Source organism: Helicoverpa armigera, chromosome 8 (genome assembly GCF_030705265.1).
Source record: "Helicoverpa armigera isolate CAAS_96S chromosome 8, ASM3070526v1, whole genome shotgun sequence".
Lineage (NCBI taxonomy): Eukaryota > Metazoa > Arthropoda > Insecta > Lepidoptera > Noctuidae > Helicoverpa > Helicoverpa armigera.
In genome coordinates, this window is record NC_087127.1 from 7,415,841 (window position 1) to 7,443,706 (window position 27,866).

Below are 27,866 nucleotides of genomic sequence, written 5' to 3' on the forward strand. Positions count from 1 at the left end.
GCCTTGCGTGACCGTGTGCGTGTGAAAAGGGCCTAACATCACTAATAATTTCGGTTTAGTTCTGTAACAAATATTTTTGGTTGTCTATGGGTCGATTCAAAACGTCACGTCCAGCCAGCTTCGTTCGGTCACAGGTTCGTTCGGAAGGTCGACTCGCGGCGAATGGTCAACTCAAAAATATTCACGTCACGAACGTTGAGTTGTCATCACGGGTGTTCGTAACGTCAAATCATGATTTGAGTTCCTTTAATAAAATATTATCTTCTACAGTATTTTTATATATTAATATTATATTCAGTTTATTCTTATTAGTAACAGTATTACAGTTTAAATTAATGTGTTTATTTAACCAATTACTTTGGCGATAGAAAATTTGGAGTCCAAGAAAGTGATAGTTGGTTACATAGCTAGCTCATACTTTACAGGAAATCTTCGCTAGTGTTACAGTAGCGTAGGCAACATGGACCAAAGTGGCATAACCCCGAACACTTCGAATCAGCAGCTTGTTATAAACAGTGATAATGAATCGGCCACTGCACTATTGCAAGAGAAGCAGACCAGGAGAAGAGAAAATCTAAGTGAAGTATCGTTCGCCGAATACATGACTGTCGGAATATTGTGTTTCGTCAATCTTATCAACTATATGGACAGATTCACCCTTGCTGGTAAGTTCAGTCAAATGCTTAACCACATAGTTTCTATAAATTTCAAGAAAGCTATGCTAATCAAGATACTGGCAATAGCTAACCTACTTGTTTTATGTAACTATTGCCAGAATAGACCACCACGGGTAAGCACTGGAAGATTAGTGCCGGCTTTCAGCGTTTTCATTTACCGACTCACAGCCTTAGTTTACTTTCCAATTGACACATCCTATTAGAACCCTATGGGTTTTGCATTTGTTTTATTTATCTATGAATTTCATAAGCTGTCTGAAAATTCTTAGTGGATGCTTATAAAATAATTTTATCAACATTTTTAGGTTTTTAGTTCTAGCAGCAGTGTGTTATTGGTTATTAATCACATAGTAGTAATTGTTGATGATAGAAACAGTTAAAGCAATACAAATTCTTGTGGAATCTTAAAGTATTTGGTCTGATAACTGGGAAATTAAGAATAGACTGCCTTGTGAATATGTGATACCTCAAATACCACTTTTTGAATATTAAAATAAAAAAGTTCATGGACTCTAACTATAAACTTTGTAATACAAACTCTTTGTGCTAGAAATGTTTGGTTGCCAAATTATATTTTAGTAACAAAAGATAAGCTTGAAATCTTATCTGCAAAAAAATAAGTGCCTTTTAGTTGCATAATCTATAAAAGTTTTATCAAATGACATTGGCTTATCTGCGAATTAGCTACAATGGTATTGTGGAATAATATTAGGCACTATTAATACACACATTTAATTTTATTTTAAAACAAATGATTTAATCAGGCTGTGTCTACAACAAACTGAGCTGCTGTATAAGAGACACAAGAACAATACTAAATTCAATTCAATATTTGAGCTACGTAATGATCTTGACCTGGTTTATGTTCAAATATTTTAACAACAACTAATTCCGTAACTTCTATAGTTACTCATTTTAGAAGAGATGCTAACTGATTATAACGTATTCTTATAATATAACTATAACTTAGAAACTTGAAATTTTGCATAGGGGTTTCCTTACAACATAGCAGTAAGGAACACCAGTTAGGAGCATTAAGAAAGGATTTAAAAAAACCCAGCTTCCAACAGGGTAAAACAATGCAAAAGTAGCCATTTTTTTCTAAGTTATGCAAATGAAATTCTTTTAAATTAACTTAGAAACGAAGATGCAGGTAAAAGTAAGTAAAATAATTTTTTTAGACGTGAACTTAAAACCAAATCATTTATTTGTGTACACATTCTACATACTAACAATGTCCATAATATTATTATTTCTTGCAATCAACTTCCGCATTATGTTATGTCTATTTCTTATTGATAGTTATACAATGTGTTTAGAATAGCTGGATTAAGCACTTTGATAACATACTGTTTGTATAATTACTTAGACTGCAGCTCAAATGCACTATCAAAACTTTTACCAACAAAACTGACTTTCGAAGATCCGAATAAAACCGGTGAAGTGCGGATCGGACTCACGCATACAGGGTTCCGTACCTATCCGTATTTATAAAACTCTTAAAATCACTTTTGTTGTATGGGAGCCCCCTTAAACAATTATAAGTTTTTAGTATTTGTTTTTATAGCAGCGAAAAAATACCTGATAACCAAGTGATAGGACTCCGTTTCACCTTTTGCGTACGGAACCCGTAAATAAAAACCGGCCAAGTGCGAGTTGGACTCGCGCACGAAGTGTTCCGTACTATTTATAAAACGTTCCAGAATTATTTACAATACATTCCATAAACCTGTTGCCGTTATCGATATCGAGCAAAAAATCACGTCTGTTGTATTGTATGGGAGCCCCCCAAAATATTTATTGTATTCTAGTTTTTAGTATTTGTTATTATAGCGGCAACAGAAATACATCATCTGTGAAAATTTCAACTCTCTAACTATCACGGTTCATGAGATACAGCCTGGTGACAGACGGGCGGACGGACAGAAGAGCGAAAGCAATAGGGTCCCGTTTCACCCTTTGGGTACGGAAGTAGAATAAAATAATTTTTGCTCTGGTACGGAACCCCTCGTCCGCGAGTCCGACCCGCACTTGGCCGGTTTTTTTATGTCGATTTCAACGTTTTTTCTAACGTCCTTGTTACACGTTAATGTAGCGGGGAACTGGAGAAGGGCAACGCGACGACTAAAATTTACGCATTGGATTTCTAATTTATAAATATGGTCATAATTTCATTAGGTACATGCAGGTAAACAATACCGTTGGCCGTTCTAGGTACCTACCTACGTTTGTCATTCACATAATTGTTAATTAATAAATTTTTTGTTATGTAAATTCAAAATAATGTCATAATTTAATCATAATCGATTTTATTTACGCGAATTAGGGGGTCGCAAATCTCGTTTGCTTCCATAATTTACCGGATGATTCATGGAGATGAAATAACCGCTCTAATATTAGTCACTTCTTTATACTTTTCATTAACCCCTCGCTCAAATCTCTAACTGATGATGTAAAATGGTTCGTCACTGGTATTTTTCAAGGGCTTTGTTTAACCATAAACTATTTTTATCTTATCTTTATGAATGCCAAAACTCCCAGCTAAAAATATTCCATGGTGAATCTTATAGTTAACTAACAAGAGAATAATTTAAGTATTGTCATGTTTTGAAACAGGTTTTGATAAATGATATGATCATATTTTTGTACTACCTGGAAGTCCGATAACTTTTTTGGGTAAATATAAAAAAAGTCCTATGAATTTTTACTAAGAATAAGTCTATACAGAGAGCATACCAATATCATTACCTCTTATCTTAATTCTATTAGTGAAGTGTCCACTCCAGCATATACAAGCAGGTGGGCCTACGTCGATATCTGTAATAGGTTCCTTTGAAATAATAAAGTGTTCAAAGAAGAAAGCCCACTTCCTTTTAGTCATTGTCATCCTTTTTGATTTCATTTGGATTCCTTCCATTTACACTTTTTTACCCTAACTGGCACAGTATTTTGAAGTCTTATACCTATCTATGATACCGCTATAAATCAAAATATTTACTTGGTACAATTTAAAAATCACAGAGAAAGTACACAGCTAGGCACATCTTTGTCTTTGTTACATCAAAACATTTTGTGCGGTTGATGTTTTCATGTCGAAATTAAACTGCGTCCTCCCGCGTCCGCGTCCAAGGCATGCTCTAAAATAGATTAATGAATAATCCTTTTTATCTTGGATGCATTTTCTTGTCGCTCGCTAGGTCGCTACTTAAAATTCCAAGAGGAATCCTGTTACGAAATATATTCAAAACCCTGCTTATGTTATGTAACGTTTACATTTCGAGGTAAGCCAGGATTGATGTCAACGACTTTTTAAGTTTCAAAAGCGGCCAGGATCTTTAAAAGCCCACCAAGAACGATTGTATACGTGGGCAGTTAGAGCCTTTTAATGTGACGTAGTCTGGACAGGTTAGAGTTGTTCTGTCAATAACATTTTTGTCAAGGAATACAACGTGTTTCGTAAGGAATAGATGCGCGCTTCGAATGGTTATCGCCACTCGAAACATGGTCAGATAAGGTTAATCGCGTTTCTAAGGGTTTTTTAAAGTCGCTGTCGTCGTCGGTACCGCTTTTATATTTCCGTAATGTATACTCCTTTCTATGTTAAACAATTTGATAATAGTGTGTATTAGACGTCAATAAATTCTATGAATGAATGGTGGACGCCCAGGGTGTGTCGAAGTCACGTAATCGGAGAACTAATCTCCAGTGTCTACTCACGTGCGTGGGTTCTCATTCTTTACCGAATACAATGTAGCCATTTAAATATGGAACAGGCATTATACTTAAATGTTTGTGGATTGGTTGGGAATTTGTTCGGATAAATATAAAATGTAGTAAGGTAATGGAGGACGCGTGATATCCCTTAATTAAATAGACTGGAAAAGATCTTACAGGTGTAAATTTTTCCTTTTTTATGCAACAGAACCCTAAAAAAATTGTGTAGTAATATGGAGAAAACATTCGGTACTTTTTTGCTTATGTCAATAACCGCGAGCCAAAGAATATTTCGTCATTGACGCGATCAATGGAGGGTGCAGAGGGTTGATTTCCCCGGAGGGCAATTCACAAGCTACCACCACAGTAACATGTTACAAATATTATTATCTTGATTAAAATCTAAGCAATCATCGAGCCCAATTTGTTTTGGACAACTTTAATTATATCTGTTCTGTATCCTTAGTAGGGGAGACCAGTGTCAATTTTATTTACCTCAAATAATGAAATAATTAATGCGGTTTCATCTGTAGGTAACCATAGAGTATGTTATTAGTATACTTTTTAAGTAACAATGGGCTGCGGTCACAAATCAATACTAATTAGTAAACACCTGAAACCATGCACTTGTGGGTTATATTGACATATAAAAATATGGACAAATATTTGGAAACTAATCAATAGGTCCCTAAATAGGCAATTAAGATAACTGTTATCTTAGTAATGTCATGTATTAATCATACAGCGTTTTGTTTTCCTAATCTCGTGACCATTCACAACGAAGATAAGAATTGCGCTACGTATTGTTTGTCTATCCACCTGTTTTTTACCGCACGTTGACTCATTCATTAGTAATCATGCGCATCATTAAGATATGTGGCAGTCGTACTAACAGTCATAGTACCAGTGGTATGGAAATTATAGCTGTGATTTAATTCTAAACCATGATATTTATTCGGGGTATTTTAATATTATATTACTTATAATGATAATTTCTTCAATGGTATCGCAGAGCACGTTGCAGGTAGCGCGTACTTGGTTACCATCAGCAATTTGGTTTGCGATAATTACTACAAAGATTCACGCTAATAATGCAGATTATACTACCGTACACGGTTTATTTTCCACAAGTTTAAAAAATAAAAACAAGTACATTTTATTAATCATACTTTTTAATAATAATGTAACACTGTGTCATTTACTTCATAAAAAAACGGAATCCCCATCAGAATCATAAAAAATGCAAGGGTTTCTCTGGACCCTATTTCATCGCGTCTGTTATGGGATCCGGGTGTGTGCACATCGTTTAATAAATTAAACATGTAAAAGCTTAGGAAGTTATTAGTTTTACTGCGCACCGCGCCCAGTGAGGGGTTAAAAATGTGGTATCTTTTACTGACGCCACTTTTTGTGCGTGCCACAATATTCTATGATTTTAGACGATGCTTGTTGAATGACACGTGTGTCTGTTAATTGAAAATTTTATTCTGCTAGATTGTTGCCGGCTGATGTACATTGTACATAATATATCGTATGTATGCCACAGCACCTGATGGCAACGTTTTATAGTGGCTTTAGATGTAAATCGTAAATTGCTTCGGGTAGAGCAAATTCTTCAAAGGCTGAAATGCAGAGCCAAGGGTTACAAGAAATCGTAAAAGCCTGGACGCCTTTGCGTCGTTTAAACGGATTGTCTTATAAACTTGAGAGAATTGAATAGGAGGGAAAATATTCTATTACTTTGTGGTATTCTTGTGGGGAAAAAACGTCTTAGAGAAACTTTTATGGGATAATGTTGTTGTGATGTCTAACCATCAAAACGAGTTGTGTCTGTATCATGTGGTTGGAGATCAAAGAAGATTTCCGGCTAAACGAACACAGTGGACAAAAAAGCAGAAAATAGCTTTGGTTTGCTTTGAAATATTTGTTCTTCTAGTGACTACCTTAAATGTCTGCTTTATAATAAAGCACCTTATGCTACTGCAACATTTGACTAAGGCAAGTTTCTGATAACGATGTTTATCAATCTTATCTGTGTTGTGGGATGATGAAATAGCTCTGCCCACTACTTTAGGAAAAGTATCAGAATATGCACGTTTTCATCTTAAATTATCTTGTTTATCGAGAACACGCACGTGTTTGTACACTATTGAACATAATGTAGACCTTTCTATTGAAATGATGTGTTGCGGACAATAAGTTGATTTTGTAAGTACAGCAATTGATCTCTCACGCTGGAAGTCCAGTGCATCTCCCAACAGTAGATGCTTTGATTTGATGCGATGCAGCTGTGCATAATAACGTAGATACAGCTTGTGCACCGGCCCATGGTTCAAGTGCCCCTCCAGCCCATCGAGACTCCACTTGGGCCCAATTAGTTCCGACTTTAGAGATAGTAAACCAACAGATGACGATAATATTTATGCCTGTTGAACTACAAAAATGGATACATTCGCATGTCTTAGGAAAAGTTAGTAGGTACTATTGTAATGAATAGAATAGGAACTTGGATTATCAATCACACGACAATGTAGACTAGACCTGACCTGACCTTGCTTTACTATGATAAAAGTCTATCGTTTCAGTCAAAAGATGAAACTTTCCACATTTAAGATAACATAATAAAAGGTCCATGTCATTTATAAATAGTTTATCAATATTTAATGCATCGCAATAAACATAACCAGTTTCATTCTGGGATCAAGTTTAATAAGATAATTAGAATTTATTAATATTAATTAGAATTGAATAACTTTATGGTTTCGACCGAGTTTGGGTGTGAATGATCTGTATGGGATCATTCAGTCATTACTCGAGGAAAGTTTTATGTTTATTACATTTCACATGAGGCAAACAAAAACGGAATAAGTGAATTGAATTTAGCGAGGTATATTATTTTGCTTTGTAGGCCAAATATCAATACGTGACCCAAGACTCAAGTAAACAAAAGTAATAAAATTCTTAGATAGAGAGTACATAGTCCAGCCAGAGTAAAGTCTGCTAAATCGGTGTTAAAGATAAAAATGATGTACCTACGTATCTATTTTGCCGCTTGGATTGCAACATTTCGAGCTTATCCAGCGAAGACGGTCGCTGTCAAGTGGATCAATGTTTGTTTACCATAGATACGGGTACTACCGATAATTGGCAGTTGTTTGATTTGCTCGCAAGCGATATGATCACTTGTGCGGGGTAGCGGCCAGCAATTATCTAAATCGAAACCAGTCAATCCAATCGGGACTCGGGATGAAAGTAACACAGTCTGGCTCTGCGCCCATGTCACACTGTTGCTTGCAAAACATATTTTTAACGAATAGATATGTACACTGAGATGCCGAAATTATGCAATATTCTCTCTGTGTCTGTTCCTCTAAGAATTTTTAGCTTTACCCTTTTTGCTTTTACTGTTACTGCAATGTTTTCAAACGAACGTTTGATTTTCTGAAATTATACCCACGGCATGTGAATTCTTGTTAAGTTGAGAGGGGCCTGTGCCCAGTAGTAGGACGACAAAAAGGCTGGTGATAATATACTTTTCCCTTGTCTAGGGTCAAAATCTTCTTCACCTTCAATACATTTATGCAATCAAAACAGCTTCAAGTTTAATTTTGGCATGACAATTATAGTTGTTTTGAATTCCATCGGTACGTAATAACATTGATAAAAACGTCCAAGGCTAGTGTTTTTCTATCCACTTGTCTGCAGTAAATAGAACAATTTCCGATCTTCCTTTTTTGTTCAACATTTTAGTGTTAGTTGAGATTCATACAGGCCACAAACTTTTGTTAGGTACTTCATTTCTGTTTTAGCTTTCAAATGGTAAGCTTATCTGTTTACTTGTTTTATGTTGTTTCTAGGATACGTAAATGAGATTTAAAAATCAACAGCCTTTGTGAGACCAGCAGTTGTCTAGTGTTTACTAGACGCACGTGTGCAAATGAAAGTTATCAGTGCTGTGTTTTCGCTTTCTGTCAATATTATTCTTATGACCTACCTCATCATTTCACACACTGAGGCTTTGTTTTCATAATATGAATAACACATGGAAATTCTTCTATTTCAATTCATACTTCTCGGAAATATCTCACAGTTTATAAACTACATATGTTTGTAACCACGCTAATGCAATGCGTGTATCTGGTAATACAGAGAAAGTAAAGGGCCATTTCTCTTTAGTAACATAGTGTGGGAACATCGTTGTTGTGTCGACGTAATCGCCCTTTAGCAAATAGGGTGCGAGGTTCACCCTCCTAGAAAAAACGACGCCTAGCATACGTGGCAATCTTTATTTTAACCACTTGAATCGCGCCCATTTGTGCAGCCCTACCGTTTTGCAAATGTTTTTAGGACTATGTAAAAACACTCCCCCTATACGCTTCTGTATAATATGTAATAACCTTTTCGGTTTAAATTTAATTGATTCATTACTGCTATCTAGTAGAAGATTAATGTCCGGAAGCACAGAGTTTATAGACCTATAAATAATACACACAATAAAATTGTAGTTATATTTAGATATTTACCAAGCATTTTATTGAGACTGATATGTGCCTTGTTTATGTTATTGAACTTGTGTACAAGATTGCTCTGGGCACCAGGTGGTTGACATTTATTGTTCTAACAATATTTCATATTAGTATTGTCTGTCTCGACCGGGGTATTGTTATTAGTCAGCTGTAGTATACTATTATTAATTACCCTGGAGCATGGTGCAGCTGGTTAAAACCGCTTTTAACCTTAATTGAAGTCATAAAACTAGAAAGCAGTTTTCTTAATTTTTTGTGTCATGTACGGTTACTTTATGAGTGTTGATTGAGTAGATGAGTAGGCTAATTTTATGGAGCTGGTAAAAAAACCATAGTTATACAATCATGGTGTTCAAAATTAAATTCGGGTGGCAATATTGTTATCGCTTGTTGATTCATAAATAATTTTCGATGCACCTACGTTCTTTGTAAGCGGATACTCCAGGTTAGGTTACCTCTAGTTCCCGGTATTGACAGTGCACTTGCTGCACCACGTTGCACAATAACATATATGCATATAAGTACAACATACAAGTTAGTGCATATAGTAGGTATGTATGTAACTGGAAATTTTGTAGAAGTGCTTGCAATCAATACTAAGTAGACGGCTGTAGAAATACTGAATACAATACATTATTGTCAGAGAGGCCTTAACCTAATTTGTTCACTGAAATTTCACAATTACAGCGTTTTCATTATGAATATTGTAATTAGTTGCATGATGATGCTTGATCACATTTGTCTAGAACTAGTTTGATGTAGCTCTTTTATTTATTGGGTAAACTTTTAGGGGTCCTTTATGTACCTATATTGTTGTATATGTTGGGTCGTGTATATCATTTGGATTTTCAAATGAAGAAAATAATGTCCGTGAATTGTCAAAATGAAGCGTAGTAGTAATTAAAAAGATATTAGCTCAATATCATTAATTACAGATACCGCATTATAATGCGCTAAGTATTCTGCTCGTTAGTTGGATCGATTCCCCAATCTGAACAGCTTCATTGCAAGATTTGCGAGTAATGTATGAACTCTCGTTGAGTCACCGCCATTGATAGTTTTCCAAATTACATAACCACTGCAGTAGTTATGCGGCATTTTGTCATATCCATTAGAAAAGCAAAACTCATTCGTTATGACTTCTTGTTAGCTGTTTATGAGATTTTCTTATTAAATTACTTCTCGATACTTATCGATAAGTCGGACCATTGTAACATAGAACCGTAGAACCTAGTTCAAAAAGCGAATAACTGTTCACTGATAAGTAACAGCATTACGTAATAAAATTAGTATTGACACACTTGTCGCTAGGCATGACGGTACTCCATTTACACACTTGGCAGACGCTCTGGCACTGAAAGTGTTACTAACTATAAATACCAAATACTTCTACCTGGCGCTAAGAGGGATGCTCAATACAATGCCAGTGGGATGTTTTGTGTCATCGAAAAAAGTTGCAATAATTTATTATTTGCGGGCCTTCCCAAGAACGCTTTTTAATTAATTCTAACAACACCTCGCTTGAACAGCTTTTATTACCAAGTGATTCCTAAAGCCCATTACATATTTTTATTTCAGACATCACGTAGCTCTAAAATAGCCCTCCGACTACGACAGATTTACGCTGACTGAATCACGGCTCCTTTACAATACGTCGCTAACTCTACAATTTAAATTATGTATTGAGATCGGAATTGTAGGGCTAGCAAAATAAGTCGCAGAATATTTTCTTTGCTTATGAGAGATTGGGATCCTATTTGCGGTGATCGAAATTTTATTAAACCCCAAGGGTGATCTGTCACCTCCAGTAATCGAATGTCTATTCGACGGAAATGAAAACCGGCATTCAATCTCTGCAAGTCTCCCATTTGCAATAACAACGCTGTCGTGAAACATTTTATTACATGTTAGGGAAGGGATGTAGGTATTATTTGGATGTAAATAGATTTCTTATTTGAAGTTAAACATAATTTTTCTTCGATTTGAATCCCGTAGCTGAGGTTAATTTTAAAATGGTTAGATAACTGAAGACTACGTAGATCAGCAACAGTGATTTAGGGGGTGTAAAAATAAACGTGAATTTCGTCATAATGTCATGACCGAGAAAACACCCGTGTGTCGTCGTCATCGTCACGAGTAGCTCGCCGTGCAATGGTTCGCTTCGCGCCACGAATCTCTCATTGCTGATTGGTGGTTGTAGTGGCGTGATGTACGAAGCCGGTGCGTTTGCCGGCGACCGGCGGGCGTGCTCGCGCGCTTGTGCTGCCACCACGCGCCGCCGGTCGCACACCGAGGATGACGTAGCGTATCCGTATGATCGCGCGACTCGCCACGCTGCCCGACTCGACGCCCACTATGAAGGTCACCGCACTAATCTTGATGATGAAGGCATTCTTATAAACAAAAACACCGATTTGATAAAAAAACGCTATAACTACAGACAGAAGCATTTTTTACAAAGTTTGTTGCGGCATTTCATAAGCCCTTCTGCATGTGGTATCTTCAGAATTATATGACTAAACCAACTTCGTTTATAGGTTACTAGGAGGCTCAACGTTATCTAAGATTCGTGCATGGCACTGGTGAAGATAACTGTAGATGATTGATGAATGATCCTTCCGTATGGGTATTTTAGCACTTGACATTGGATTTTTTATTTTTGCTGTGAACTTTTCACATAATAAGTGTAGGTACATAATTTAAAGCAGGACCAAATTAAAATTGGAAATATAATACTTAGCAAACAATGCTACCCAAAGAAATGCATTTTTTTTCGTTAGCAAATTGGCCGGTGTCACCTTTCCCCTTTAACATGTTGACCCTACAGCAGTGGTTCTTAACCTTTTTGACATGAGGGACCACTTTACTAAAGTTTTTCTTGCCAGGGACCACCTCATCGGTTTACCTAAATTAGCACTCATTTCTTTATTATTTATTTAAAAAAAACTGCATTTTTGGGTCAGTTCTATTCAAAGCTAAACGCATGTCGGCCTATGTTGTTTCAAAATGCGCGAGCGAAGCGAGCGCGAAATTTTTATCGGGCTTAAACCAAATATTAAGTAAAATTTAGCCCAAACGTACTTATCTTTTTGTTTGTTGACACATGCAAAAATAACGGCATATAGTTTCTGAGTACGCGAGCGAAGCGAGCGCGAAATTTTATCGGACTTCAACTGAATATTACATAAAATTTAGCCCAAACGTACTTAACGTTTCGTTTGTTAACAAATGCAAAAATAAGGGTCATAATATGGCTTCTGAATACGCTAGCGAAGCGAGCTCGATATTTTATCGGACTTCAACTAAATATTACGTAAAATTTAGCCCAAACGTACTTAACTTTTTCTTTGTTGACAAATGCCAAAATATAGTTTCTGAATACGCGAGCGAAGCGAGCGCGAAATTTCTATCGGACTTCTACCAAAAACATACATTTTCATGAATGGGGGGACTAGGTACGACACACCCGATATACGTCCATGCGAAAACCCCCGCTCGCAATTATAAGTCGATAAAAATTAAGTAAGATAACGTATAGCAACGTCGCGAAGCTAAGCTTCGCGGACCACTTGGAATGCCTCCAGGGACCACCAGTGGTCCGCGGACCACCGGTTAAGAACCACTGCCCTACAGGGTTAAACGGGCCGCAATACTTTGATGAGGCGTTCAATCAAACCTTTAAGTCATCTTTATTATTAGGTATGCTCGTACATATGATCCTGATCCCCAATTTTAAAGTCAAATTCGGTCCGTTGTTTTTTGACATTCATAAATATGTCCGTCTGACATTAGTGTAGCACTGCACTGCAACCATCAATTTTTTAAATGAATATTTATTTGTCCGGCGTTAGTAAGTCGTATTCATTGGTTATGTACGGGCGATATCATATTTTAAACGAGGATATACCTACAAACAATAAATTAATCAGAATCAATTCAAGTGCCCCGTTCGTCTATCGTGTGCATATGAATTTATTCATGACTCTATTGGCGTTATGAGCATAGCTTGTGAGAAACACGTCAACATAAAACTCGCACCAATGACCACAGTTTTTTATAAAGATCGAAGTCCAAAACCAGTTTATTACGAAAAAAACGAGGCTATTATTATTTTCTCTAAAGACAATAATCTTGTTAATGATTTAAATAATAAAAGTAGATTTATTCACAGAGTATTTAATATTGTAATAATTGACGTAGCAAAAGCCCAATGCCAATTAACAATAGCCGTAAATTAAACGAAGGCTCAAGTCTTGCTTGCTTAGTCTAATCTAGGATTAAATCACAGACGTCTTAGAGATATTTATATCTACAATTAATTTAGTAAAGATTTTATAAGACACCTTTATTGGTTGGTTAGGTATGCATGCTATGTTTAGATATCATGCAAAAATAGTAGGTATGTCTTCAGAGTTAAAGTTCACATTAATTAGCCTTTGCACATGTAATTTGCGACTGAAATTGCTGTGAATGAGCGTCATGATGACCTTAACTTTACTATTATTAAATTAACATCACGCCACTCCAGTCTAGGATGACGTCAGAACAGCCCACCATGGGATCACCATCCAATTAAAATGTTTTTTTTTTTGTAAACATATATTTACCTAGACGAAGAGGGAAACAAGCTAGTTTTTAATGTTACTTGGAAATAGGCATTTGTTTTAGAGTTTTCCGTTAAGGTACAAAATTAGAAATAAGTATTATTTCATCGGCAGATGCTTAGCCTTTCTCTAAGATAGTTGGGATCGGCTTCCAGTCTAACCTATCTCCACAACCCAGGCAACTTGACACCCCTTCTTAAGACTGGTTTTCAGACTTTTTGGCTTCTGAATATCCGTAACGTCTGTCTATAAATACATATGTTGAAAGGAGTATTGCATATTTCAATGCCTAAAAAAAAATTAGAACGAATTTTAGTTTAACCAATCTCATTGAAGAAAACATATTGTTACTTGTTGGTTTACTTACGTACGTGTACGGCTGACGTATAACATTTTATTAACCTTGATATGGTTCCACCTTTACCTACGTAAAGTGTTACACCGTTACATTCACTCCGTACTACAAAAAATATTATTATACGTATTGAAAAATAAAATAAAAGCACTCAAACGTGGACCGAATAAAAGCTGGGGGCTTCAGCAAACAACGACGGGGCAAATAATAGGGACACTGTAATAAAAGAAATGATTTATAGAGGTGTCAAAACGATACGGGTTTTATATCAGGAGACTGTGCTTTTAATATTTTATGGATGCATGAAAAAAGTCTATGACAATATTAGATTGTATGTGTGTTTACAAAAGGCAAACATGTGCTTTCAGAACATTATGCGATTTTCATTATGTTTTCATTAGAAGATTTTATGCATGCATAGCCACTTCAAACAATTTTACATGTACTTGCCTTAAGTACATAATAAGAAAAATTGAATAGGAAAAATACTTGGAAAATAGAATATAATTTAAGTATGTAAGTAATGAGAATTCAATTACATAATTTAAACCAATTCAGAAGTAATTTAGTAGGTATACATTTTACATATTAGCTGCACGTCAGTCTTACGCGTGACTCGTCGTATTTTATGATAATCGAATCAACTGGGTGCTCCATGTTAATTTAATCGATTACCCAAACGGGTATTGTGTGGACGCAGACGTGGTGATAGATAGGCAGGTCTTCTGTTTACTTATCGTATCACTTGAACCGGAGATCCCTCATGTTAGTCTGTTTATTTAGTACTATCGGCCAGTGCCAAGAGTATTTTGCGTGCAAACCACACCTTCCTGTCGAGTTCTATATAAATATTGGCCAGTTGGCCGGCAAATCTACGTATCTTTCTCAGATTTGTCACGTCCACACTAGACTTGCGTCAGTTATCTCTGAGTTGAGCATCGCTTTACCACAATTTATGATCCTGCATACTTTGTAACTGTCGAATGTGAGGCCACTCACCTTTACAAGGCCGCTAAAAAACTTGGCTTCAATTCTACTCAAGCACATTTCTTGTCGAATATCTAACATTAGTTTCAAACTGCACGTAATATTGTTGGCTGTTTATGTAATTCCCTTAAAATATCTAACTAGAAATTGTTCAGGAAACACCTGTGAAGCTGTGACTCAAACATTCTTCTACAATCAACAGCGCAGTGTTATCACAATAGATTACCACGTGCTCACGATAATATTGCCAACATAGCTCTACATTAATTTGTAGCTTTAAACTACATAATGCATAAATATAAAATGAATCGTAGTTAGGTAATAAAATTTGTCCTTAACCGCAAACCCGTAGAACCCAGGAGTTAAGGAGGCAGAATTATATTATTCATGACTCTATGGTCTCGTTATGCAAGACTTCTGCTCAATGCACGTGACTGATTCTGGTACGCGGAAATCACGCCCCCTTTTGGAGGCGCGACTAAACAAAACATGCTATAATTAAAAAGAACATAAACAATAACAACGAATATCTGACTAATGATGTACTTCATCTATTTTTAGGTGTGCTGAATGATGTCGAAGACGAGTTCAATATAGGCAATGACAAAGCCGGGTTCCTTCAGACTGTGTTCGTGGTGGCGTACATGGTGTTCGCGCCAATATTCGGGTACCTTGGAGATAGGTACTCGCGGCGGTATATCATGGCATTTGGAGTGGGGCTATGGAGTTTGACCACCCTAATGGGATCTTTCGTACACGTAAGTGAGATTGTTTATTGATAATAATCATGACGAAACTTAAGATTTTAAAAGCCTTGTCATGCTGATATTGCACAATTTTAAAGGCCATCTATTATACATATTTCATCAACACTTTTCTTATATTAATCTAGAAATATTTATTTATTATAGAACTTCGTTTTGTTTACTGCGTTTCGTGGGTTGGTGGGTATCGGCGAGGCGTCGTACTCGACGATCGCACCGACAATCATTAGCGATCTCTTCGTGGGAAATGTACGCTCTAAGATGTTGGCTTTCTTCTACTTCGCCATACCCGTTGGCAGGTAACAAACTTACAATGCACTTACTTTATATAAATCTAGCCGATTTCCCGCGGTTTCACCCGCGTCCCGTGGAAACTGCTCCCGTATCGGGATAAAATATAGCCTATGTTATAAAATGTCAGTTGGAAAGAGTGTTCCAACGTTTTTTTTAATCCGTCCAGTAGTTTTTGAATATTTATTAAAACAAACAATTTTTTTTCCTCTTTATAATATGAGAATAGATTATCCTGGTAAGGTAACGTGATTTGAGAACCGAAAAGGAAATATTCTGGTAAATATCGTAATTGAAATTTACAGAACGTAAAATAAACCACTCGCCCGCTCATATCAAGCATAGAATGTATTTTCCTCTATGGCAGGAAAAACCCATGTTGACTTAACTGAAAAATGATAATAATACCAAGACATTTTTCCCTATTTCAGTGGTCTTGGTTACATAGTGGGGTCTTTAGCGGGAGCCGCAGCTCATGACTGGCGATGGGGTCTCCGTATCACCCCCTTCCTCGGTGCTGCGGCCGTTGTATTGATTCTTGCGGTACTCCAGGACCCCGCCCGGGGGCAGGCTGAGGACAGTCAGATGAAACCAACCACTTACAGCCAGGATATCAAAGCACTTGTTAAGAAGTAAGTATTTTAATTTAACGGACGGAATGAACTAAGAAAGTTGGTTCATTGACTTAACGACTTAATCCTATTAATTAAGCTGGTCTCATTGAGAATAAAAAGGAAGTCGGTGTAATTTTGAAAGACAGTATTAAGACACGATTTTAAAAGTTCAACTAAACCAGTTCAGTTCTTAGTGATGAAATGGCTCCTAAATAAAATGCCAAGTTACGTGGCATTCTTCTCAAAACTTCGCCGCTGTATGGTGCAAAATTTTCGACGTATCTTCCTAAAATCAGGCTGTATTGTGTTTCAGTCCTTCATTCATGCTGTCGACGCTCGCGTTCACATGTGTAGCGTTTGTGACAGGCGCCCTCGCGTGGTGGGGACCTCAGTTCATATTCCTGGGGCTGAGCATGCAACCTGATGTCGATATCACTCTAGGCAGGTGAGTCTCAACAAATGCCAGGTCAAAATACCTTTAAGTTCTAAAATCTAAAGCGTTAGGTTCTAAACGAAAATTGCATTTTAACCATCAACATGAAAAAAAAATTAGGCGATGAAATAACTAACCATTGCAGAGCATTCGATTGTTCATCGCTGTATTGGATCCCCGCAACTAATTGATAGGCAAGATATCTTCGGATTGGTCATTGCTTTATGTGTCCGTAAAATGTACATAACCCAAACGACTACTTCGATCTAGTACCAGTGAAATCAAAGGTCGTATCCGTATTATGTAAGACCTATTCGCATTGGGACGGTGTGGCAGAGGATTTAATTTTTTGCCAAAGGGCATTCAAAATTTTTTCGTACTTAATAGTAAGAAATAAATTGTAATGCTTCAGGTTGACGTTTAAATTCGTTTCAATGATATCCTGACTCACCATCATTACATAGACACTAACTCCTTCAAAATCCTTTGACACGTCGTCCCGATAGATGTAAGACTAGGGTTAGGCTTGTTCGTGTTCGGTATGTGTAACGTGTGGGCGGCTTGTGGCGGCAGCGTGTCGTACAAGTTCGGGCTGGTGGGCATGGCGGCGGGCGCGCTGGGCGTGCCGCTGGGCTCGTGGCTGGCGCAGCGCCTGCGCGGCCGCCTGCCCGACTGCGACCCGCTCATCTGCGGGTTCGCGCTGCTCGCCTCCGCGCCGCTCGTCTACTTGGCGCTCATCACCGTCGGCTACCACGTCGGCACCAGCTACTTTCTCATATTCGTCGGCATGACCACCCTCAACCTTACCTGGTCGATTGTCGCCGACATCATTCTGGTGAGCGCTTTCTGTTTATTGTGGGCTCCCCGCAAAGTGTCGCGCACGAGTCATTTCCGAATTGCAGTATGTAGTTATTCTCGTGTTAAGATGACGCAGAGGCGGACACGTTGCTGGGACCCGGCTTGCATGCTCGACAGCACATGCAAGCTATTTAAAGCAGAAATCGATCACCGGCTCGTACTGATTCTGGAGAAAATATTCCAATGAGATGACGCGGTTTCGCAACACTTCATTCTATTTGTAACGATATTTATCATGTTGTGTGGGAATTTACGATACAATCATTTCATCATAATGCTAATTGTAGAGAATGCCGCTTTGATAATACATAATTATGTAATCAAGCAAGCTTCCATCATGGCAATTACGTGTAATTTTTTTTTTCAAAACTTGTTTACACTCATTTATTTTCTTTTATTCAAATTAAAATGCATGAATGGTTAGTCTTGTGACCATACATTATCTCAGGATTTTTGTATGGAATTCCAAATTTTCATAAATCATTTATAAATATATATTTGCAATATATTTAGCATGATATTGATATGCTAGATGAAATTGACAAATATTCGAATATCTAGACTTTCATTAATGTTTCTCGGCTACGACCATGTGCAGATTTCGAATTAACTTAGTCTTTTAATTAGTCCAAAATCCCGAGAGCTATATTAAACCAGTTGAGTACCTTCCAAAATGAGCGCGTGAGTCAACCGTCAAACTTAATAGAAATGTCATTAGCAAACATGCAAGTATAGAGCCACCGAATGAGGTGTTCAGTCGGACACTACTACGGAATAGGAACTATGGGTTTTTTTTATATACAGTTCAGTTTTGCGGGACAGGGGAAAATATTTAAAAAATTAAATAATTTAACAATCTTTTCAAATGTTGATACGTTACACAGAAGTGTCCAGAAAAAATGTATACTATGTGGATGCGCTAAATCATGCAAGCAAAAAGCTATTAAATTGGGACTAATTTGAGAGATGGTCCCTTGACGTAACAATTCCCGTGTTCCTATGTCCGCTGCGATGAACGCGCAAGTCGGTGGCTCTGTGCGCGGTGATGCTCGCTGTACGAGGTGCATGCTGACCGGTCCGACTTTGCACGAAGGGTGTCGCTAACGTTCGGCGTGATCACGATGGTCGCGGGGCTGCTGGGCGTGCCGCTGGGCGCGTGGCTGGGCGCGGCGCTGCTCAAGCGCTGGCCGCGCGCGCACCCCGTCATCTGCGGGCTCGGCCTGCTCGTCTCCGCGCCGGCCATGACCCTCGCGATCCTCCTCACTGACGGCTACTTCTACGCGCCCTTCGTCCTTATGTTTATTGGCGAAGTCGCTTTGAATCTCAACTGGTCAATTATAGCCGATATGTTGCTGGTAAGAGACTACGACCGCAGGGTAGCCTCTGGATCGCTCTCAGTTTTGTCGTTCACAGCCTACAAAACTGATCGCGTTCAGGGGTCGCCTATTGAGGTGGTTTTTATTATTTGTGTTGTGCTAGTAGTCTTTTTACCTATCAGGTTATTGGATTCTTATGGTTTAACGATGGATTTCAATAACCAATCCATCTGTCGATTTGCTTGCTAAAGATTTAATTTTGACATTGTCCCAAACAAGTAATGTCAAAATCCTATCTCTAGTAAGCAAAACAACAAAAAGAGTATTGGGTACGGTCGCTACAGGTAAATATTGACAAATTCCTATCTCTAGTGATTCCTAGAGATAGGAATTAAAATCGACAGATAGATAGGTTATGAAAACCAATAGTGCATGCGTGCGAAAAAAGCATGGTTTGTGTTTGCATCGTTTACTTATTTATTTATTGCTTTGTACATTATGATGCTTGAAAAAATTATTGAATCAGTCACTCATTAGCACATATTGACGGCTCACCATTGCCAAGTTGTGATCAACCGAAACTTGTGGTCTCATTGGAATATTTTTAGATCATACAAGTCGGTGGACCGATATCAATGTGTGTATGTGTAACAGCGCCATCTGTTGGTGTTAGCTTTTAGTGCCTAGTATTTTAGTGTTCATCATTTGTACTGAGACAACTAGTTACAAACAAACAGTACAGATGGCGCTTATTTAAATTGATATGCTTAATTACTTTCATTGTTTTCAATTATTAGTAGTTATGACTTCCAGCTATTAAACATAAAAGTATTTTAATAAAGATTTTCCATAACACAGAAACTGACAACAACATTTTTTATGGGGGTTAGTATTTAGCTGCATGCAATTTAGTTATTCGTAGTTTGTGAGAAATGAATGCTGTGTTGTGTTGTCATTCTTACAAAATTTTTGAAAATAATAATTTGCTAATATAATCATTATATTGCAGTATGTGGTGATTCCTCCAAGACGGTCTACAGCTGAAGCTTTCCAAATCTTAATATCACATATGTTTGGAGACGCTGGAAGCCCCTACATAGTTGGAGTGGTAAGTTCTGCTACTAATTATTATAAACTAGCTTCTGCCAGCGGTTTCACCCGCATCCCGTGGGAACTACTTCCCGTACCGGATAAAAAGTAGCCTATAGCCTTCCTCGATACATGGGCTATCTAACACTGAAAGAAATTTTCAAATCGGAACAGTAGTTCCTGAGATTAGCGCGTTCAAACAAACAAACTCTTCAGCTTTATAATATTAGTATAGATATGAAAGTTTTATTTGCTAACTCGCTCACCCTAAAGCCGGCAAGGTACCCTGGAGATGGTCTACTTTTTATCCGAGACAATACGCCCTCGGTTGTAGAATTCGCGGGTGAAAGTCGTATCAATCCTACTAATATTATAAACGCGAAAGTTTGTATGTATGGATGTATGGATGTTTGTTACTCTTTCACGCAAAAACTACTGAATGGATTTTAATGAAAATTTACAATAATATAGCTTATACATCAGAATAACACATAGGCTACAATTTGTAAACATATTGTTCGAAATACTAAACCTGCGCAGACGAAGTCGCGGGCACCAGCTAGTAGTGTAAATAATTGTTGACCAGCCTTCTCTCGCAAACCTATGATCCAACAACATAGATCATACGTTTGCGAGAGAAGATCTGGCAGCACCATCGTCGTAAACAATCATCATCATCGTAGTAAAACACAAAGTCTTTTGTATTTGTTAATTTGGTGTTTTCTTCTTGTTATAGATATCAGAAAGCTTGAAAATATCCTTATCACCTGTACATACTGATGTGCCAAGCCAAATTGTACAGTTCAAGTCTCTACAATATGCGCTGTTCGTGACGTGTTTCGTGGAAGTCATTGGAGGCATTTTCTTCCTGCTAACAGCAATATACATTGTCAGAGACAAGTTAAGAGTCGAACGAGCTATTGCTGGTGAGTTACGTTCCTATATGTTTGTCTTGTGAACTAATCAAGAAGATAAATTGTTTTGCTTACAGTGAAAAGTATTAAAATAAAATATTTGAAAAACATTTTATTTCTTGGTCGGACGGTTGATTAGCTTTTTAGAACCGCGTCCGCTAATAGTTGCTATAGATCGCTTTTATCTGCAAACTATCACCGAAACTGTTCACATTGTTTCAGTTTCTACAAAAGTAATGTAGTATCGTGGTAGGTGAGTCCCCCAGCTCAATAAGAATGGAGCTTGCTTGCTGTGCACTGTGCATCTGCATCACTGTAGCTTTGGTGACAATGTGGGGAACAAACTACCAACATTTCAGAGCACATTAAACATGATAATAATTCGAAATTCCTTTAACAGAAGCAGAGGCGCAATCAACGGAGCCATCACACATTCCAGCCCAAGACGGTGTCGGTGGAGGTGAATAAACGCCACGAGCGTTCAACTTGGATACAATTACCTCTATTAGTGAGAGCACTGTGAAAGGACACTTGGAAAAGAGAAAGTTGTTACAGTTAAATAACTATAAGAATTGTAATTCCTCGTCCTTGCTGAAAATACCTACTGCGAAACTTAAAACCATTTTCTATTTAATTCCTAAGTCATTTTCGAATCGCTCGATATGCTTAAAGAGGAGTTAAAATAATTATAGTAATTTAATTTTTATAACACTTATTAAATAAGACTGAGTAAGGCATATTGCTAAAACGTGGGTTGGTTATGTTATAGTGGGAAAACGAATGTGTGATTGTAAGTAGTTAGAAACTAGGCATCACAGTAGCTATTGTTACTTATTTGATTAAGAAGCCATGTGCCTGTTAAAATAAAAATTAATGCAATGCGTTCTTAGATATTTTCTATCTTGTATCAATATAAATAAAATTGTAAAGTATATATTATAGAATCACTTATAACCGTAACAATAATTCATGTTGGGATTAATTCCTCAAGCATGTTGTTAGAAAATTGACGTATTTATTTCATTGTTAAAGATAATTAATTAACGAATAATTGATGCGAAAATTTTGTGTATTACCTAATTTATTATTTCGTTTACACAGTGTTCTAGAATGAAAATATTCATGCAGTTTAACAATAATTGTCGTTTGAAGTTCCTATGTATGTAGTACATTCGACGTGATTATTAATAGTTGTCGAACAATTTATTGCACATAATATACGGTTTGTTATAAAACTGTTATGGAAGTCTTTAGTGTATAGTCTATTGTGTGACAATTTAACACTTTTAGAGGCCTGTACGTGCATAAATATGAAACGTTTTTTTTTATTTTGACTTTTTGTTGAAGAGTTATGGCACTTTGTCAAGCTCATGAATTACCGTACAGATGTTTGATTCTCTCCTAATTAGCTACAAATCAGGAAGGATTGACGTTTCTCAGCTGTTTATAAGATATTGACATAAGTTATTGTTTTGTGTTAGTTAAATGGAGCGATTTATGTGTAATATTTAATTAAGGTAGTAATGTTTATTATTGTTTCAAGCATTTCTTTGTAGAAAGACAAAGTTAAACTGTATTGAATATAGTAGAAGACTGAATAAATTTAATTTTCGAAATTTCTTTCAAATAATATAATAATTACAATATCTTGTTTGTACATATATGTGTACATAGCATCTCATGGAATTGAAATAAAAATATAATTTATTTTCGATAACTTTCGTTTTATTGACAATAAAACCAATTATCATTTCAATAATCAACAAGACTTAACATGATGTAAAACTAAGCCGGTGGTATCAAAGGCGGACAAATCGTAAGCTTACCAATAGTCTTATTAAAATAATTATTCATACGTATTAAAATCAGCTTGTATGTAATCATTAGGATCCGATTTGTTCAAACAACAAGTCAACCATTTGTAGACTCCTTAACTAAGTACTTAAAAAATTATGTTGCTTATAAAACACGAATTATTTGCACCTGGCATTATATGGCACTTACAAAAACTAGTTGACACTGCAATTAGTTAACATGCATACATTAAAATAAATTCTGAGATTAGATTCATTATAATTAAAAAACAAAATGTCTCGCATCTAGCGTAATGACACATCTTATAATTGTTTGTGTCAAATATTTTCAGTGTGTTCAATTCACACTAAACATAAAAATATTAAGTAACTCTTAACAAAACAAGACTAATTAAAATTGAGAAACATTAAAAATATCACATGTCCTTGTTGAACAAAATTATAGAAATAATTAATCATTACAACAACAATTATTCAAAATAGAATGGTATTTAAAAGGAAGAAATACCCGTCACAAATTATTTGTACTTCCATCATTGGAATGTAGTCACAATATTTTTCATAATTGTGTAAAATATGACAAAATAATTATTAGAACCAGTAAACAAATAATAAAAGATTTGTCACAAATCTAGTCATCTGAGTTGTAACTATTTGTTGAGGTAGTTTCATCATGTTTGTCAGAAGAGAGTCCAACTCTCAATTTCTTAGGAATTGGTTCACATGAGCTGTAGTCATCGCTCAATGCTCGTTTTCCGGTTGCTACCAACCTTATGACCGTCACAGTGTCAGCGTTGCCGTTCTCATCATCCTCACAAGAGGAAGAAACAGTTAATTGAGTCATGCCTGTCATTATTCCTTTTTGTGAGAGTATTTTTTCTACTCGGATGATGACATCATGGTCCTGTTAAAAGAAAACACAAGATAGTTATACCTGTTAGTAAGTGTGTTACTTGTGACCTTAAAAGTTATAGTAAAGCAAGGTAGGTCACCTGCATCCAGCAGTGGTTCAGGATTTGATTGAGAGTGATCCTCCTTTCAACATGCACTGTGAGCATTCTCTTCATCAGGAGTTTGGCCTGTAGGCTGACACCGCGCCAGTGTGATTGCGAGAACTTGTATCTTCCACTCAAAATTTGATCTTTGAGAGTCATGTCTTTGTAGTCTGCCGAAAATGGCAGGTATCCAACCAAACTGTAAACATTTAAGTGGATAATACAATCATCACTTAATGCAAACTTCATACAATACAATTTAAAATTACACCAGCCAATTTCATTGAAAAATCTTACCATACAAAGAAGATCACTCCCAGACTCCACACATCAACTTCAGGGCCATAGCTCCTCTGTCCGTTTGCCCTGAGCACCTCAGGAGCTAAGTACAATGGTGTTCCACACATAGTCTTCATGAAACTGTCTTCACCAACAAACTTACTAAGGCCAAAGTCAGTTATTTTGACCAAGGTGTCATCGTCTTGACTCTCAAGTAATACATTCTCAGGCTGGAAATGGGCACCCAAAGTTAAATTTTCTCCAATATTGAGAATAGACGGCAAAAGAGTACAATAAATAAATACCTTCAGATCTCTGTGAGTAATGCCCTGAGAGTGGAGATACTTGACTGCTAACACCATTTGTCTGAATAGGAACTTGGTGAATTGTTCAGATAAATGTCCCTGCTTAGTAATCCTGTCAAACAGTTCGCCTCCTTGCATCAGTTCCAGGACAATGAAGACGGCATCACGGGAGTCAAAAACTTCTTCAGTAGCGATTATACAAGGCTGAAAATTATGAACAATTTTAGTAAAATAGTAGTTCTTTAACTTGTTTTGTAGCTTTTTAATGTATCCTTACATGTCTAACAGCTTTCATGATATTGATCTCATTCATAATTTTCTCTGGATCATTCAAATGGTTTACATGTCCATTAGTCAGTCTGCTCTTTTTAATTATTTTCATAGCATATTTTGAACAAGTAACCTGGAAATCACATAATGTTGTATTATAATATTCTAAGAAGAAAAATATGAAAAAAATAAAAAGAAGAGATAATACTTTGTCATAAATCAGTTTTACAATGCCACAGGCACCCTGACCCAATGTCCTTGAGATATAATATTTCTTTGATATTTCTTTAGGAACTTGGTCTTGCTCATTCTTCAGCAAATCTTTAAAAATGAAAACTGAAACCAAAAACAAAAAAATAAAATAAAAAGTCAAACAAAAAAAAATTTAGTATTTTGAAATTGGGTTAACTTTACTCACTTTTTACAACAGGATGAGTGATTGATATCTCATCTTTGTCATCTAACACTCGGCGCTTGCCTTTGCCAATCAATTCCCCATTGACAAAAGTGCCATTGTATGATAAATCAGTAATAATAGAAGGACAAAGTGGCTCCCTAAAATTTGAGCATATTAATTATAAACTTTACTTTTAAGAGTTTGTGTTTCGAAACACAAATGTAACATAAACTTACGACATGTCCCTTGTTATAGTAAAGTGATTCTTGCTAACATTTCTAATGATATTTTCTTTAATTATTTCCTTTCTCATAGGAAAGGTACAGGTCAGGGCCCTTCCCAAAGTAAATTCAGGTTGTATGAGATCTGTGAAAGACATTGTACACTTACAAAATTTTCGAAGTGCCTTTGGAAAAGTGAACACAACTTTATACCAGACCATGGAAGATCTGTGATATTATGAGGAGCTGGTATGGTTTCCAGAATGAAAATATCAATTTTAAGGATCATTACATCAAATTAGATACATAGTAAAATTTTAGAAAATGTAGGTATTTCGAAAACATTGAATTCTATTCTATTTTTCTTTATGGCAAATTGTTGATGCCTGTGTCGACAATTCCGCCACGGACGAGTGAAAAGAGAAGCAGGTAGTGTTGCCAAACAAACAACTTTGGAAGAAGAACAAAGGTTTTACATAAGTGGGTTGGAGTGTAGCAAAGGGTGTGCAAGGCTTTTGGGACTTGACTGAAAATTTCTGAAAATGTCTAGTTTTTCATATCTACCGTATAGAATACCTAAAAATAAGACGAAAACCATCTGGGCACTTTTTGTCTAGGACCAAGGAGCCCCGCGTAGCGGGGCTCCGTCGACTGGCAACCTCGACTTAGGGCAACCCCGACTCGGACAGGTTAGGTTCGAAGGGGATGGCGGGGTTTTGCAGACCCCGTGGTTATTTTTTTTTAAACCACCCAGAAGTAGGAGCCCCGCGCAGCGGGGCTCCGTCGACTTTGCCTTTGTTTACAATGACCTTCAGTGCTCATTTTCAGGTGAACCGTTGGTCCTAGGCAAAAGGTGCCCAGATGGTTTTCGTCTTATTTTTAAGTATTCTATACGATAGAAATGAAAAACTAGACTAACCTAACTAGTAAAACTGCAGGCAACAATTCAGAAGTTTATAATGGATGCCTTTAAATATGGAGTGCATGAACTTTTGTATAACTTTTGGTTAGAAAATATGTACAAAAAAGTGGAAAACCATGTATTAAAAATTAGTTTGTTAAAGTTTCTGTGACTTCCAACAAGGTAGCCAGAAGTCTAGAGAGAAAGATAAAAAAATAACATGTTGAAGGTAAGCTTAGAAAATGGTTGAAACGGGAGAATTGAGATGATTGACTATATGATTAATACAAAAAACATAATCTTACCAAAATATTCAGGGTATTGGGCGCTCTTCCAGCAGTGTTTCCCAGTAATAGAAACTTTTGTAGAATATAGTCTTCCCCATATCGTAGGAATGAAAGATGGAGTATTATGCTGACTCCAGTCGATTTGGGAATTTTGAGTTTGCGTCTGAGTGTTTGCACTGTCTGGAAGCAGATCATCCCCCATTTTTGCTACTATGTATTCTATTTTTACATAGAAAAGTTTCATAAAAGTTTTGTTTCTTTAATTTCAGCGCCCGGTCAAGCTGAGAGGAAGTTTTTTATTTTAAATTACAGATAATGTAGAATTACAGAGAATGCTGTGTGCAACCATAGATAATACATTGTAACTACTAACTAGAGATGCACACGGGCAGAATTCGAGACAAGAGCATAGAGAATATTTCATTTATTCCAGTAGCTGGAAGTAAGTTCTTTAAAAATATATTTATACACTTATAAAATAATATACACATTTTACTCATTTATATTCCTCCAAATCAGATATTAAACTTATTTAAAAAGTTATGAGCTCGTTGAAGTACTTTGCATTCTAAGGGTCCATCTAGACAATCAATTAAATTGCGCTAAATTAGAAAAAAAAAACTGAGCAACATAAGTCCCTAAAAAATATTGCGCAATTTAATTGATCGTCTAACTAATCTAATCGAATATGCTGTCGCTGTTTGTCTCTAGTTGAAGATTACATTGTTAACGTTTCCTTTTAGATCAAAATTCGTCTTTCGTTAAGAGGCATCATGGGAAAGATTTGTGTGTTTGGTTCAAACGTAGTTTGGAATTTGAGAAAGGACATAGGATAGTTTTTATTACAAAAAATAAAAATAAAATTTATTCCGGACATACAGCGCCGTCTATCCCGCGAGATCGGGAACTATGTGGGTAAAACACGGAAGTCACTATTCCACGCGAACGAAGTCGCGGGAAAAAGCTAGTACGTTTATACATCTTCAGGTATCATACCAACGCTTTCACACTAGTGGACAATTCGCTCGGTTTCTCGGAGCGACACCACTCGGAATGTGTTGCGCGTATACGCTAGGCTCTTAGATAACCCATCTCTACTCTCAACCCATTGGTGTAGAGCCCGAAGCAGTTCAAATGTTCCCCGAGTTACCTGTTTGCACCGAGCTCGACGCTGTACCTACAGTTGAGCAATTTATTACCGCTATCAACCAGCTAAAGCGTGGTAAAAGTCCGGGAATTGACGGTGTTCTAGCTG

The 27,866-nt window shown here is 36.7% G+C and overlaps 2 protein-coding genes across 5 annotated transcripts; one reads left to right on the forward strand and one right to left on the reverse strand.

Moving 5' to 3' along the window:
- The first annotated feature begins 126 nt into the window (after nucleotides 1-126).
- Spin (spinster) lies at nucleotides 127-22,859 on the forward strand. 4 transcript variants are annotated; one of them, XM_049838507.2, is made up of 10 exons: nucleotides 127-665; nucleotides 15,425-15,621; nucleotides 15,775-15,926; nucleotides 16,350-16,550; nucleotides 16,846-16,977; nucleotides 18,917-19,178; nucleotides 20,149-20,247; nucleotides 20,965-21,154; nucleotides 21,365-21,395; nucleotides 21,543-22,859. In XM_049838507.2, exons 1-9 carry the CDS (start codon nucleotides 461-463, stop codon nucleotides 21,382-21,384), a joined length of 1,458 nt encoding a protein of 485 aa, XP_049694464.2. In that variant the 5' UTR covers nucleotides 127-460; the 3' UTR covers nucleotides 21,385-21,395; nucleotides 21,543-22,859. The 4 variants fall into 4 exon arrangements, with proteins under 4 accessions (XP_049694464.2, XP_049694465.2, XP_021188318.3 ...); XM_049838508.2 differs by having other exon boundaries at nucleotides 21,365-21,391; XM_021332643.3 differs by lacking the exons at nucleotides 18,917-19,178; nucleotides 21,365-21,395 and adding an exon at nucleotides 17,539-17,800 and having other exon boundaries at nucleotides 128-665.
- LOC110374774 (ovarian-specific serine/threonine-protein kinase Lok) lies at nucleotides 22,846-26,929 on the reverse strand. Its single transcript, XM_021332638.3, has 9 exons — nucleotides 26,630-26,929; nucleotides 25,439-25,568; nucleotides 25,224-25,360; nucleotides 25,014-25,141; nucleotides 24,813-24,938; nucleotides 24,536-24,739; nucleotides 24,249-24,460; nucleotides 23,949-24,150; nucleotides 22,846-23,860 (listed from the first exon to the last, which is right to left on the reverse strand). Exons 1-9 carry the CDS (start codon nucleotides 26,853-26,855, stop codon nucleotides 23,588-23,590), a joined length of 1,638 nt encoding a protein of 545 aa, XP_021188313.3. The 5' UTR covers nucleotides 26,856-26,929; the 3' UTR covers nucleotides 22,846-23,587.
- Nucleotides 26,930-27,866: the final 937 nt, after the last annotated feature.